A 16,473-nucleotide genomic window follows, 5' to 3' on the forward strand; every position below is an offset into this window, starting at 1 on the left:
ACACACCACACACACCACACACACCACACACACCACACACACCACACACACCACACACACACACACACACACACACACACACAACGCGCGCGCGCGCACATGCCCGAGGCAGGAGTCGAGCCTCCGGCGGGAGGGGCCGCGCAATCCGTGACTGGCGGCTCAAACCGCGCGGCCACACTGTGCGGCTGATGACACACGTGCATGGATCCGATAAATAGAAGGGAGTTACGCACGAAAATGATCTGGTACATGATCCCTCCCATATGGACATAGTAGAGATGACTGATGGCTTGTCCATATATTTGTGAGGGACTGTACAGCTTCTTACGCAGTGCTGGAGCACTGGAGCAGGTGTGATGGTGCATGTGTGGACATGACGGATGGAAGAGGGTTTGGTACAGAAACGAGCGCGGCATGTGATCGTAATATGGGGATATCTGTCATCTTATCCGTATGCAAATGACGAACCATACACCTTGACCCACAGTTTTGGTTTGGCGCAGGAGGAGTGTTGCCTTTTAAAACACATCTGACTAAACGGATCCACGGTGTAACCGCACATTCTATTGCCTTATTCGAAGAACGACGAATATCTCAGATTCCATCGGCTGCACGTTTCTCCTCACATCCTGATCGTCGAATAACTCTGGGGTACGGCTGCTCTGCAGCATATTCATCAGCTACTTTTGTAACCCATTGTTTGTGCTTGATTAACTCACAGGTAAACTGCTTGGAGTGAGGTTTCCCGGAAATGTATCCGGATTCTCCTTGATCCTATGTCATGATGTTTAGAAACTCTAATTGGGCCTTCAACTGCACTGACTCTTAAAGTCCAAGATCATATAAACTTGTATAGTCGTGGTAGTTTATCTGGTGTCACGTTCTTAAACTACCTAGCGAAGTGGTGCAGTGGTAAGATAATGGATTTTTATTTTGGAAGGTGCTGGTTTAACCAGCATCCGGCTACAACACTTTTCGTTTTCTATAATTCCCCTAAATCGCTAAAGGTGAATGCTCGCACGATTCTTTTGAAAGCGCGCGGCCGATTTCCTTCCCTGTTCTTTCCCAACCATAGCCTTTGCTCTTGTCTCTAATGCCTCATCGTCGAATATTTCTTCCTTCCGCAGCCTTGATCTGTTGTCTATAGTTGGTTTCAGTCAGTTGTCTCTCCCCTGATATTGTAAGTCCCTCAAACGATGGTGTGTAAGCTACGTGTAATGGTCCTGGAGCAATGGATGTATAGCATGGATTTGTCAATAAGTTCTTCAGTGTAGTTTCTCCTTCCCTGATAAATGTGCATAATATGCTAAAACTGCATCGCTACAAATTAATGAAAATAATTTAATTCCGTATTTTTGGCACAGATGATACCATCGAATGTTTCGTCATTTGGAATACTCATACTCCAATGAGCAATGAAGTGATAGCCACTGTGCGGGGAGAGAGAGAGAGAGAGAGAGAGAGAGAGAGAGAGAGAGGAAAGCTGAACAGTGACTGGGGTTACTCCAGTAGCCTTTGGTGTGGCGGTCGAGAGTATCATCGCATTTGACTGCCACTAGATCGTCAGTGCGCTTCTTATGGGACTTGAGAGTGGGCGTACAGGAAGTTAGTTTCAAATAATAAGGGAAGGGTTTGCGAAAAAGAAAGCATATATTCCGTGATAAGGGTTACGTGGTGCTCACCATGGGGTGGAAGTTCAGGTTGAATGCCAGTCTAGGTGAAGTGAACCAGAATGCAATCGAACAGGAAGAAAGAGAGAGAGGTGGCGGTTCACAACAAGTTCTGCTGGTGGAGGGTCGTGGAGCACAGAGCCAGAGGCCGTCTTTCTGCCTGGAAGCTGGATACCGAGAGTGTTTCATAACTGTGCTCAGTGCTTTGCAACCACCTAGGAACTACGAACATGACTCCATCACATGTGTCTGCAAAGGCTAGCTGGTAGCATTTGTACACAGCGCATTCAGCATTGAGGTTTTGGTTCATGACATCCGAGCAGCACAAGGGAGGATCACCATATTCTGTAGAGAAGCACATCGTAACCCCTTCACATCAATACCTGCCATCTGAGAACAAGAAATGGGCACCCTGGAACATTCTGTGTCATTCTGGACCATTGGTCACAGATTAGAAGCATCTGTATTAGAGAATTAGATAGCCATTAACATCAAAACACAAATGGCTGTGTTTGGAGTTGTGTCGTTACTGGGAAGCATGCACTGATATTGAATGGCGTTGCATTCTGTCAGTGACGAATTGGGGTTTCTCTATTACCCAGGTAACCTTCATTGAGTGTACGGTGGTGACCTGGGTGTAGGTCCCATCTTTCAAATGCTTTCAACAAGCAAAGTTACACTCCTCCTAGTGTCATGCTGTGCGGAGCCATTTTGTATGACTTCAGACACCGCCGGTAGTGGCTGCAAGAACTCTGATGGCACAGTCATGCATGACAGATATTCTGTGTTCTCGTGTATTACTGTACCTCTCGTGCAGTACTGTCGTAGTGCCACTTTCTAACAGAGCAATGCTCATCCACATATGGAACGTGTCAGTATTAACTGTCCGCATGATGAGGTTCTGTGGCAACAAGATCCGCAGATCTGTCTGTGGCAGAACATGGTAGGACCAGCGTGGACTTCAACTCTGTTCCAGTGTCAGTATCTCGGATGTCAAGAACAAGTTACAACAGATTCAGGCCCACTGGCTTCTGTAGAGGATAAAATGGCGTTGCGATACCCTTCCCAATAGAATTGTTGTATCCGTCCAGAGCAGAGGGGATGTAACATGAAACTAATAATTGGTTTCATACTGTGAAATTTTTTTGTAAATTTGAGTGGACTTTATAATCACTGAAATAACACCACATACCCTCTCAAACCATGAAGTGTCTGTTTGTTTTCTACTCCTCCTCTTCTGGGTGCTTGATTTCGTTTGTCAGGCAGTATAGTTTGATATCACTCTTTTGGCTTAGGTAAACATACGATGACGAGCATTTTCAACCGAAATTTGTCACTCTCTTAAAAAGAGTAGATGAGTAGCTGGTGATACAAATACTCTGCATAGTCATGTAAATTCAGCGGCTGGCGCCACACTCGAACTTAATTGGAATAAGTAACATAAGACTAGGATGTCAGAATGGTTTGGGGGCCACGCCGTTGGTAAGGGTATGGTTCTGGGACTCTCCAAATCATCTGCCCTGTCACACATCTAGTGGACGAGGGACGCCACAGAGCAAGGACTGTGCGCCAGTCTTCTGAGGTTGTGGTGCATGCTGCGACGAGTGGCCATCGTTATCAGGTCATTACACTGTGCGGCAGGTGTGAAGTATTCAACACTGAAACTGATAAATACACCGATTTATTCAACACCTTTACAATGCAAGAAGTGAAACAGTTCGTAAACTGTTCGTGCCAAATAAAAGCCCACCTATTCGCCTGAATCCATATTCTGTTTCATTCAAACCTACACTCATGTCTTTGTCACCGACATTGTGTACTGGAACTTCATGTTTTTGCTCCATCTGATGGCTTTTCATTCAGTCAGCTCGGTGTAGCACTAACCTTTCCCACCACACAGCAGCTGCCTGTCTGCTATACTGGTTATTATACATCATCCAAATTTGGATTCATTTGGGCTATTTTTACAGGGTGTTGCAATTCTACACAGATTTCAGTGTCACTAGATCCCAATACAGAACAAGGCAGATTAAGCAGACTGTCCAAAAATTCATAGCCAAGTCATCGTTGTAGCAGAGTCATCCATTGTAGTTATTCAGTATGTATCGAAGGTCCAAAGGTCCAGCAGGTTTCGTCAATCAGTGGAGGGGCTGTCACTAGTTTCTTGACGGTCTGAAGTGTTCTTGCACAATCGATCCCAGTGCCCATATACTGACCACGCATTGCAGTTGAGGGCACCACTCGACGTGTTGTGAGTGCTTCCTAGTGCGGACTGAGATGTCTTCCAGTGCAGGTTGCTGTCTATGTCAGTGATTCTGCTGTGTTGATACTGATATCTGAGTCACAGTGCGAGAAGGGGAAGGCCTTTGACGTGGCGAATCGATTCCAGCCATATTTGGCAACTTGCTTGTGTAAAACCTAAAGTGAAACCCTCAAATACTTTTGCTCAGCACTCTCCTATGTTTGAGAAAACCACCCTTCAGGTTCATGATGCGAAGTCAGCTCAGAATTGATGGGCTCGACACACAATTGAGCATATTCCGTCATCATATGATAGGTGTACAAATATATATTGCCCTAGAAATTGAGGACAGTTACGACAACTGGTTATGTACCCATAAGGAAACACTATTCAACAACAGTGCCACTTGTTTCTCCAATTCATCTGCTATTGAGCCAATTTCGCTAGTGAAATGTGCAATCTCTGATAAGAGAGAACACCAAAAAGTAAGTTGCACATTATTATAGCAGGCTAAGTAACTTCTATTGAAAGAGACACAAATACATGACCCCATTTTCAGCACAGTCACCAAACCTCTGTGAGTATTGGTCAGAACGTTCTACCAGTGGTTCAGACCCTCAACAATAGAAATCTTTCACCACTGATGTTGTTTCAGCTAGCCTGAAAGATGGCAATCGCATGGTGCAAGACCATATCTGGACTGTATAATGGATGCCTCCAAACTCTCCACTGAGAATGTTTCGCAAAGCTTGTGTTGTCTGTGGGTGGAAGCAGAGAGTCATTATGGGTGCAGTCTGCACTGCTGCCAGATTTATTCAAGATGGCGTCGGTAGATGTGGCAACATCGCACTAAAGCTGTCACCGGATCATGTCATGGGTTTTCCACCCTCCCACCTCCCTCCCCTCTACAATAAACTCTCCTCCCATAGACCCTAGTGTCCCCTGGTGACTAGTGGGAAAAGCTCAGTCTGGACTGAGCTGTTGGTGTGGAATGATTCGTTTATTTCATCAGTTTTTCTGATGTGCCTGTGTTATCCTGTTGGAAGAATTTTTCAATACTGCTAGAAATTGGTGGGAAAAGCTCAGTAAGGTTCAAGTATTACCATTTCCAGTATCTACGTGCCCTAATTACGCTGCTATAGATCATCAGTCTACAAAAATCATTAGCACAGCTACAGATCCATTAACATATTGCAAAAAATGGTAACAAAAACTTCGCCTATAAAGATCCAAGCATATTGCAAAAAGCGGTACCAAAAACAATGTATAAACACCCAACTATATGGTGAAAACTGATATAAAAAACGTGTCCTAAATTCCACCTATAAAGATCTTGAAAATGGAACACTAACACCACTGACATGCACCGAAAATGGAGTCTGTATAAAATAATCAGCATCTGCAAACAGCTCTGAGTAGATGCATGGTGCTAGAAACCACTGTGGCTGCACTGTCCCACATGCCAAGACTGCTGACAGCTCCAAGCAGAAACATCATTACTGTACTGCACCAGGACCACTGACAGGTTACCGTAGGGCTGCGTGCCACCTGTGGTAACTACTGGGAGTCTAGCTGTGCAAGAGGCAATTGCAGCTAATCCAGCAGGTAGGTAATATTACTCTAAGGGGCTACATTGTGTGGTGGACAGTACACTGATTTTAGCAGTATGCTGAACTGATAATGGTTCTTCCTGCCACCAAACATACAGGTGGCAACGACCTGCCCTCTTCCACAACTGCAGACTGACTGATCTAGTTCACAATACCACCACCAGAGTACTCTCGAAATTGTGACATAATGGGATTTCCCCACCTGCCCTCCCCATTCACCATCCACCAACCCCCATCCACGCCTCTCCTCTCCCTGCAACACCCCCACAGTATTGGAACAAGGGTGATTTTGGGACAAAGTACCGTTATACAAGATGGCGGTGAGGACATCATCCAAAGTGGCGGATTTTGGTGGGAAGTTTGAAATTTGCCACGCTCCACTCCCCCAGAAAAATGGCGAGAAGTTCAAATTCCAACATGATAATGCGTCATACGCTGTTATCACTACTACACAAAGAAAATGGCAGAAAAAAGAGGTCTTTGTTATTTAACCAATTTCAAGCATGTGTGTTCTCCTCTGGGTCTGGACTGCAACTGGCTTAGTTCATATCGGTGCCACCAGAGGGCGTTCTCCTGACGCAAGTACCGTCATTCAAGATGGCTGCACTTAGTGTGTTCACAGCGAGCTCCAGAACCCAACTGGCTTAGTTCATATTGGTGCCACCGGAGGGCGTTGTTTTCGTGGAATTTCAATCGCCAACTTTCTAATACGATTGCGAAAATATTCTCTTGGCGCCGACCTACATAAGTAGAAATGATCATCAGGATAAAGTAACAGAAATCAGGCTGGCACAGAAAGATTGAAGTGCTCATTTTTTCTGCGCGCCATTCGAGGTTGGAACGGTGGAGAAATAGCTTGAAGGTGAGTGTTCATCGGAGGTGAGGGTATCATCTGGAGTGCCCCAGGGAAGTGTGGTAGGTCCGCTGTTGTTTTCTATCTACATAAATTATCTTTTGGATAGGGTGGATAGCAATGTCCGGCTCTTTGCTGATGATGCTGTGGTGTACATCTACATCTACATGATTACTATGCAATTCACATTTAAGTGCTTGGCAGAGGGTTCATCGAACCACAATCATACTATCTCTCTACTATTCCACTCCCGAACAGCGAGCGGGAAAAACGAACACCTAAACCTTTCTGTTCGAGCTCTGATTTCTCTTATTTTATTTTGATGATCATTCCTACCTATGTAGGTTGGGCTCAACAAAATATTTTCGCATTCGGAAGAGAAAGTTGGTGACTGAAATTTCGTAAATAGATCTCGCCGCGACGAAGAACGTCTTTGCTTTAATGACTTCCATCCCAACTGGGGTATCATATCTACCACACTCTCTCCCCTATTACGTGATAATACAAAACGAGCTGCCCTTTTTTGCACCCTTTCGATGTCCTCCGTCAATCCCACCTGGTAAGGATCCCACACCTCTAACAGAGGACGAACGAGTGTAGTGTAAGCTGTCTCTTTAGTGGACTTGTTGCATCTTCTAAGTGCCCTGCCAATGAAACGCAACCTTTGGATCGCCTTCCCCACCATATTATCTATGTGGTCTTTCCAACTGAAGTTGTTCGTAATTTTAACACCCAGGTACTTAGTTGAATTGACAGCCTTGAGAATTGTACTATTTATCGAGTAATCGAATTCCAACGGATTTCTTTTGGAACTCACATGGATCACCTCACAGTTTTCGTTATTTAGTGTCAACTGCCACCTGCCACATCATACAGCAATCTTTTCTAAGTCGCTTTGCAACTGATACTGGTCTTCGGATGACCTTACTAGACGGTAAATTACAGCATCATCTGCGAACAACCTAAGAGAACTGCTCAGATTGTCACCCAAGTCATTTATATAGATCAGGAACAGCAGAGGTCCCAGGACGCTTCCCTGGGAAATTCCTGATATCACTTCAGTTTTCCTCGATGATTTGCAGTCTATTACTACGAACTGCGACATTCCTGACAGGAAATCACGAATCCAGCCCCACAACTGAGACGATACCCCATAGGCCCGCAGCTTGATTAGAAGTCGCTTGTGAGGAACGGTGTCAAAAGCTTTCCAGAAACCTAGAAATACGGAATCAACTTGAGATCCCCTGTCGATAGCATCGGGAAGGTGTCGTCGTTGAGTGACTATAGGAGGATACAAGATGACTTGGACAGGATTTGTGACTGGTGTAAAGAATGGCAGCTGACTCTAAACATAGATAAATGCAAATTAAAGCAGAGGAATAGGAAAAAGAATCCTGTAATGTTTGAATACTCCATTAGTAGTGTAGCGCTTGTCACAGTCACGTCGATTAAGCATTTGGGCGTAACATGGCAGAGCGATGTGAAGTGGGACAAACATGTAATGGCAGTTGTGGGGAAGGCGGATAGTCGTCTTCGGTTCATTGGTAGAATTTTGGGAAGATGTGGTTAATCTGTAAAGGAGACCGCTTATAAAACACTAATACGACCTATTATTGAGTACTGCTCGAGCGTTTGGGATCCGTATCAGGTCGGATTGAGAGAGGACATAGAAGTAATTCAGAGGCGGGCTGCTAGATTTGTTACTGGTAGGTTTGATCATCACGCGAGTGTTACGGAAATGCTTCAGGAACTCGGGTGGCAGTCTCTAGAGGAAAGGAGGCGTTCTTTTCGTGAATCGCTGCTGAGGAAATTTGTAGAGGCTGACTGCAGTACAATTTTACTGCCGCTAACTTACATTTCGCGGAAAGACCACAAAGAGACGATAAGTAGGTGGTCGTAAGTGCACGAAAGTACCTCTACAAGACGCCTTGGCACTCCTTAATCAGCACTTCGAGCCTGAAACAGTGAAGCTCTTTGAATATGCACTTACGACCACCTACTTCAAGTGCAATGGAGAGCATTATGAACAAGTGGATGGAGTGGCCATGGGATCTCCCCTTGCTCCAGGGATCGCGAATCTTAATATGGAACACTTTGAGGAGGTGGCACTACAGACTGCCCCCCAGGGGTCCACAACTCTCTTGTGGACACGTGCGTAGCGAGCACGGGACCCCGAGCTAATGTGGCCCTCCTTCCTTTCCGGGCTGCATACCTTCCCTTCCCTTTCCGCATCCCTCCCCGTCCCCCATCTTCGCCCCCCCCCCCCCCTCACCTCTGGCTCTTTCCTTCCCTTTCTCCCCCTCTGGGAGTATGGTTTGTGCCTACGTCCGGAGACGGACGCTCGAAACTGTTCCAATTTCCTTGCTTTCTACACTTGCAAGTCCTCGTCCTTCCTCTGTCCTTCTCTTTTCCTTCCCTCTTCTCCTTGCCCTTTTCTCCGCTGTGGCGTTTGAGACCCCCTCTTCTTTCCTTTCCCTTTCTCTTTTTTCCTCCCTGTGCGTGTCTGAAGGCCGACCCACGCACTTCCATGCGTAGCCGGTGACGGGGTAACGCGTAATTCCCCGCCCCGGGTAGACAGGTAGGACACGTACGTACCCCCTGGTAACGGCCAGGCCCAGGGAGGGGTGATTACCCGAGCTGATACCTTCCGAAAGTGCCGATTGGTCCCTCCGTCCGTTTGTCGGGAGGTGTGACCTGAGGTGTGAACAATCACCTAAGGCGGGTGTGCCCTCGGTGAGGGCCCCCACAAGGGAGGAGCGCGCCATCGGAGACGCCGGTAATCATGGGGGATTCTTCCGCAATGGTTTCCTCACCTTCCACTATGTCTGCTCACAAACGTAAGTTCACTGAGTCTCAGCCACAGACGGTTCTTCCATCGTTGCCACAGTTCCTTGTTGTTTCTCGGTCTGACGAAGGTCACGACTTTTCCACGGTCAACCCTTTCATTATTCAGAAGGGTGTCGACGCAATTGCGGGTCCTGTAAAGTCTTGTTCCAGATTACGGAATGGCACCCTGTTGTTGGAAACACACAGTGCCCTCCAGGCTCAAAAATTGCTGCGTACTTCTCTGCTCCACACGTTCCCTGTCCGGGTGGAACCGCACCGTACCTTAAATTCCTCGCGTGGAGTCGTTTATACACGCTCCCTCGATGGATTGTCTGACGAAGAAATTCAGCACTACCTGTCTGACCAGGGCGTCACGGCTGTTCATCAGGTTATGAAAAGGGTTGACTTGAACATCATTCCAACCCGCACTGTCTTCTTGACATTTGACAAAGTTCAACTCCCATCAAAAATCAAAGCAGGCTATGAGATAATTTCCGTTCGCCCTTATATCCCAAACCCTACGCGTTGCTATCGTTGTCAGCGGTTCAATCACACCAGCCAGTCCTGTTCCAATCCGGCCAAATGTGTTACGTGTGGCAAGGATGCCCATGAGGGTGCTTGTCCACCTCCATCCCCTCGCTGCATCAACTGTATGGGTGACCACGCTGCTTCCTCTCGAGATTGCCCCGTTTTTAAGGACGAAAAGCTCATCCAGGAAATAAGAGTGAAGGAAAAGGTGTCGACCTTTTCTGCTCGAGAGTTACTCGCCAGTCGACAGCCCACCGTGCCTCAGCAAGGAAAATACAGCCCTGTCCTTGCTTCTCCTCGGCCAACAAAGGAGGCGGCCACGCAGACTTGCGACCTCACCTTTAGTACCACGGTCGTCAGATCGGCCAGCGCAAAGGTCGCCCGTTCAACCTCACCACTTTCGCCTGCCCACTCTATGGCTCACCCTTCGTCGGGTTCTGCTAAATCTCGAGCCCAAAAGTCAGACGCCAAGTCTTCGAAAAACGAGCATTCTCGTGAGGAGTTTTTACGTACCGCAACTTCACAACCATCGGTTCCTCCTTCATCTAAACATCATACTTCCAAGAAGGCTATGAAGAAACACAGTTCCTCTCCTTCTCCGCCAAGGCGTGTCCCATCTACAGAACCACCTGGCGGAAATCGCCCTCGGCCGTCTTCTGTGTCGCCGAGGCGCACTGCTGGTGGCTGGTCAACTGGCCGATCGTTGGTGGCAGGAGCTGCTCCTGACCAACCCATGGATCAGGATCTTCTGCCTTCGACTGAATGCCATTCCATGCTGTCGGTCGCAAGCTCTGAGCAGTCGTTGAGTTGACAGCACCCTTGGTCACGTTCCTCCATTTTCTGTTCACCCTATGTCCATTATCCACTGGAATATCCGCGGCATTCGAGCCAATCGGGATGAATTGTCGATCCTCTTACGATCCTACTCGCCGGTCATCTTCTGTCTTCAGGAAACAAAGCTGCGTCCCCATGACCGCTTTGTTCTCCCTCATTTTCAGTCCGTCCGATATGACCTCCCCTCTGTTGAAGGCACTACAGCCCATGGAGGACTCATGATTCTGCTCCATGATACTCTCCATTATCACCCAGTCCCCTTAAACAGTTCCTTCCAAGCTGTCGCTGTCCGTCTATCCCTTTCTGGATACACGTTCTCTCTTTGTACGGTATACATTCCATCGTCCACACCAATGGCACGAGCTGATCTCCTTCATCTTCTTGATCAGCTTCCACCCCCCTATTTGCTGGTTGGGGACTTCAATGCCCACCACCCGCTTTGGGGATCTCCACATCCTTGTCCACGTGGCTCACTATTGCTAGACGTCTTCCACCAAGCGGATCTAGTCTGCCTCAACACTGGGGCCCCCACATTTTTGTCTGCCTCCACGACAAATTTATCTCATTTGGACCTTGCGGTCGGTACTGTTCCGCTAGCTCGGCGCTTCGAATGGTTCGCCCTTGATGATACACACTCGAGTGACCACTTCCCATGTGTTCTTAGACTGCAGCCTCAACTGCCATATCTGCGCTCGCGACGCTGGAAATTTGCCCAAGCCGATTGGACACTTTTTTCGTCTCTAGCGACATTCGATGAACGTCGCTTTCCCAGCGTCGACGATGAGGTCACACATGTTACCGACGTTATTCTCACAGCTGCGGAACGTTCAATACCACGCACCTCCGAATTGCCCCGGCGCCCCCCAGTTCCTTGGTGGAACGAGGCATGCCGTGACGCAATACGTGAGCGGCGACGTGCTCTTCGCATTTTCCGTCACCATCCAACTTTGGCCAACTGTATCCGATATAAGCAGCTCCGTGCGCGATGCCGTCGCGTCATCCGCGATAGCAAGAAGGCAAGCTGGAAATTCTTTATTAGCTCATTTAACACCTTCACTCCCTCCTCGGAAGTTTGGAGTCGGCTTCGACGGTTCTCAGCCGCGCCTAGTTTCTCCCCGGTCTCTGGGCTCACTGACGCGCATGATACCTTAGTGGACCCCGTCGCAATTTCTAACTCATTGGGTCAGCACTTTGCTGAGATTTCGAGCTCTTCAAATTACCCGCCAGCATTTCTCCCGAAGAAACGTGCAGCGGAAGTGCGACATCTTGCTTTCTCCTCTCAAAATCACGAAAGCTACAATACTGTTTTCTCCATGCGGGAACTCCAACATGCCCTCTCTTCTTCTCGCTCCTCCGCCCCAGGACCGGATGGTATCCATGTCCAAATGTTGCTGCATTTATCCACCCATAGTCTGCGTTTCCTCCTTCGCCTTTATAATCGAATTTGGACCGACAGTACCTTTCCCAGGCGATGGCGGGAAGCCATTGTCGTTCCCGTTCCGAAACCTGGAAAGGACAAACATCTCCCCTCTAGCTCACGAGTAGTGTCTGTAAGGTTTTGGAGCGTATGGTGAATTACCGTTTAGCTTGGTGGCTGGAATCCCGCAGTCTTTTAACACCAGCCCAATGCGGATTCCGAAAGCATCGTTCTGCCGTTGACCATCTTGTTGCTCTCTCCACTTATATCATGAACAATTTTCTCCGGAAACGCCAAACGGTAGCAATATTCTTTGATCTGGAGAGAGCATACGATACCTGTTGGAGGACAGGCATCCTCCGCACACTGTTCTCTTGGGGCTTTCGAGGCCGGCTGCCCCTTTTTCTTCGCGAATTTATGGCAGAGCGCACATTTAGGATGCGGGTGAACACTACTCTCTCCTGTACTTTCTCCCAAGAAAACGGGGTACCCCAGGGCTCCGTGCTGAGTGTTGTACTGTTTGCCATCGCCATTACTCCAATTATGGATTGTCTCCTTCCTGATGTCTCGGGCTCCCTCTTTGTGGACGATTTTGCGATCTACTACAGCTCTCAACGGACCAGCCTGCTTGAAAGACGTCTTCAAGGATGTCTCGATCGCCTCCACTCGTGGAGCATCGAAACCGGCTTCCGTTTCTCACCCAGTAAGACCGTTTGTGTTAATTTTTGGCGACGTAAGGAGTTTCTTCCGCCCTCCTTACATCTAGGTCCTGTCAACCTTCCGTTTTCCGACGTCGCTAAATTCTTGGGTCTTATGTTTGACAGAAAACTGTGCTGGTCCTCCCACGTTTCCTATCTTTCGGCTCGCTGTCTGCATTCCCTTAACACCCTCCGTGTCCTGAATGGTACCTCCTGGGGAGCGGACCGAGTGGTCCTTCTCCGCCTCTATCGCGCCTTAGTGCGCTCGAAATTGGATTATGGAAGCATAGTCTACTCCTCTGCTCGGCCGTCTATTCTTCGGCGTCTCGACTCTATCCACCACCGTGGATTACGTTTAGTGTCTGGAGCTTTTTACACCAGCCCTGTGGAAAGCCTTTATGCTGAGACTGCTGAACCTCCGCTGTCCAATCGGCGGGCAGTCCTTCTGAGTCGTTATGCTAGCCATCTGTCTTCCATGCCGGCTAATCCAGCCCATGACCTTTTTTTCGACGCCTCCTTTGATGTCGGGTATGCAGGCCGCTCCTCCTCCCTACTACCCCCGGGAGTCCGCTTCCGTCAACTGCTCCATTCTCTTTCCTTCCGCTTTCCTAAAACCTTCTTGACAACTTGGAGTACAGCACCGCCTTGGCTCCATCCCCGGATCGACTTGCTCAGAGAACTATGTCAATTTCCCAAGGATGGTACCCCTACACTTGTTTACCGTCGGGCATTTGCTGCTCTATGTGCACAAATGACGGAAGCCACATTTATTTACACCGACGGCTCGAAAACATCGTTAGGTGTCGGGAGTGCCTATATTGTTGGCGACACCCCAAATCACTTTCGGCTTCCCGACCAGTGTTCGGTTTATACTGCGGAGCTTTACGCTGTTCTCCAGGCTGTCCACTACATCCGCCGCCATCAGCGGATACAGTACGTAATCTGCTCAGATTCTCTCAGCTCTCTCCTCAGTCTCAAAGCTCTTTACCCTGTGCACCCTCTGGTCCACCGGATTCAGGACTGTCTGCGCTTGCTCCACCTGGGGGGCGTCTCAGTGGCGTTCCTCTGGCTCCCGGGACACGCTGGTATCTGTGGGAATGAGGCGGCCGATATAGCGGCCAAGGCTGCAGTCTCTCTTCCTCGGCCAGCTATTCAGTCTCTTCCGTTAACCGATCTACAGAGCGGTTTATGTCGCCAAGTTGCTCATTTATGCCATGCGCATTGCTCAACACTTCCCCATAATAAATTGCGGGAAGTGAAAGCCCTTCCTTGCGCATGGACCTCTTCCTCCCGAACGCGTCGTCGGGAGGAGGTAATTTTAGCTAGACTCCGGATAGGGCACTGTCTTTTTAGCCATCGACATCTTTTAAGCGGTGATCCTCCCCCACTCTGTCCCCACTGCTCTCAGCTGTGGACGGTCAGACACCTTTTAATTGAATGCCCCTATTTTAATCCGTTACGCTCCCGTCTACAGCTATCGCCTGATCTATCGTCGATTTTAGCAGATGACACGCGCTCAGTTGACCGCGTTCTACAGTTTATTAGTGACAGTGAAATGACGTCAGTCAATTGAAGCTTTTTTTGGGGACAACCAGCCCCTCTCTATAGTGGATTTTTAAGCATTCCTTCTGCCTTTAGTTTCTCAAATTTTATGACTTTGTTCCCATTGCTGCTGATTTTAAATTTCGTTTTTTTCCTGTTTCCTACGTCACGGGCTGGGCGCTAATGACCATAGAAGTTTTGCGCCCTAAAACCACAAAAAAAAAAAAAAAAAACTACAGACTGCTCACCGTAAACCCAGGCACTTCTTCCACTATCACTTTCGTGATTTGGCAGCATGGCAGGCAGGCACTGGAGTGGTTTATGGACCACCTAAACGGCATACATGAGAATATCACCTTCACGATGGAAGTGGAAGAGAATGGCTGTATTCCATTCCTGGACATACTGATCAGGAAGAGAGCGGATGGCACGCTAGGCCATTCAGTATATAGAAAGAAGACGCACACAGACCTGTACCTCCATGCAACCAGTTGCCACCATCCGGCGCAACGCCAGTCAGTACTGACCACCTTGGTACATAGGGCGCACGTCATTTGTGACAAAGAAAGCCTCTCAGACGAGTTACACCACATAAGAGAGGTATTTCGGAAAAAAACGGGTACAGTGAAACACAGATTGGTAGGGCCTTCATGAGGAGACAGGCTGACAAATTTCAGGAAGAAGAAGAGGAAGTTAACAAGAGACTCACCTTTCTTCCATATTTGGGGCCCATATCAGCCAAAATCGGGAGACTACTGAGAAAATCAAACATAAATATCGTCTTCCGACCACCGCCGAAGACGAAAGAGCTGCTCGGCTCAGCTAAAGACCCACTCAAACACAACACACCTGGTGTATATAGCATTGCCTGTGAATGTGGTGTGCAGTACATTGGACAAACGCAGCGCTGCATCTCTAAAAGGTGCGAGGAACACATCAGGCATGTCCGACTTGGACAGATAGAGAAATCTGCTATAGCTGAACATAACATCAAAGAAAACCACACCTTTGATTTCGAAAACACCAGGGTGCTGTGCCGAGCCGGGAGCTATTGGGATAGCGTCATTAAAGAATCAATAGAAATACGGGTCCACGAGAATCTTGTGAACAGGGACGAAGGCTATCAACTGAGCGCGGCCTGGAATCCAGCATTAGCCGCAATACGCCAGAAACGCACCAAGAACCGTCCAGTTCACGAGACGCGACCGGAATGCTCTGACGGAGACATGAACGGCGCACCCGCTTCCCCCTCCACCACGCCCGCCGGCTCCTCTAGACCCAGCCTCCCGCGGCCAAGTGGTGGGGGGCACGCCGCAGGTATAAAGGGACCGGCATCCGCAAAGTCTCGGCACTTCGCCAGAAGATGACGAGTATGTCACTCGTAGACACGTCGCCGTTTGAAGACACCGCCACCCGGCTGGAAGCCCGAGAACTCTTCGCCAGCTGTATACGCCGGGAAAGCATACATTCACATTTATCGAATACTTATTTCTCGCCGGCCGCTGTAGCCGAGTAGTTCTAGGCCCTTCAGTCTGGAACCGCGCGACGGCTACGGTCGCAGGTTCGAATCCTGTCTCGGGCATGGATGTGTGTGATGTCCTCAGGTTTGTTCGGTTTAAGTACTTCTAAGTTCTAGGGGACCGATGACCACAGATGTTAAGTCCCATCGTGTTCAGAGCCATTTGAACCATTTGAACTTATTTGTCTTTACTTTATCGGGATATTTATAACAATGATGCTCCAATTAACCGAATCGCAGCAGGAATGTGTTTGCAGGAAACCCGGAATATGTACTTTCTTCTGACAGTGCGCCACGGTCTTAGCGTGGGACGATATGCGTAACTTACTTCCTGAAGCCCCTATTTGACCTTTACAGAAGAGTGTTTTTGTTGCCAGAACAGGTGGGGAACCCGGATCACCCGGCGTACACGGAGCTGTTCAACTCTGAGGCGGTCGCGCCGTTCACCTTCTGGCAGCGGCTGAAGCACTCCGTGGCCTACGTGTACACGCGGCTCGGCAACCGCTGGCTGTCGGACTGGCAGGTGGACGCCGTGGTGCGCGAGGCCTTCGGGCCCGGCGTGCCGCCCACGCACGACCTGGTGCGCAACGCCAGCCTCGTGCTGCTCAACACCCACTGGAGCATCGACCAGGTCATCCCCAAGGTGCCCGCCCTCGTAGAAGTCGCAGGTCTGCACGTCGCAGAACCGAAACCTCTTCCGCAGGTAGATAGCATGAGCTTCAACATACTCTGGA

At 48.8% G+C, this 16,473-nt stretch overlaps 1 protein-coding gene across 3 annotated transcripts in view; it reads left to right on the forward strand.

Moving 5' to 3' along the window:
• Window positions 1-16,473, forward strand: part of LOC126484094 (UDP-glycosyltransferase UGT5-like) — a 168,306-nt gene that overhangs the window by 86,922 nt on the left and 64,911 nt on the right. For all 3 annotated transcript variants that reach the window (XM_050107468.1, XM_050107467.1, XM_050107466.1), the window contains exon 5: window positions 16,122-16,442. In XM_050107468.1, coding sequence (XP_049963425.1) covers window positions 16,122-16,442 — 321 coding nt within the window. The remainder of the gene's footprint in view (window positions 1-16,121; window positions 16,443-16,473) is intronic.

This window comes from Schistocerca serialis, chromosome 6 (assembly GCF_023864345.2).
Source record: "Schistocerca serialis cubense isolate TAMUIC-IGC-003099 chromosome 6, iqSchSeri2.2, whole genome shotgun sequence".
Classification (NCBI taxonomy): domain Eukaryota; kingdom Metazoa; phylum Arthropoda; class Insecta; order Orthoptera; family Acrididae; genus Schistocerca; species Schistocerca serialis.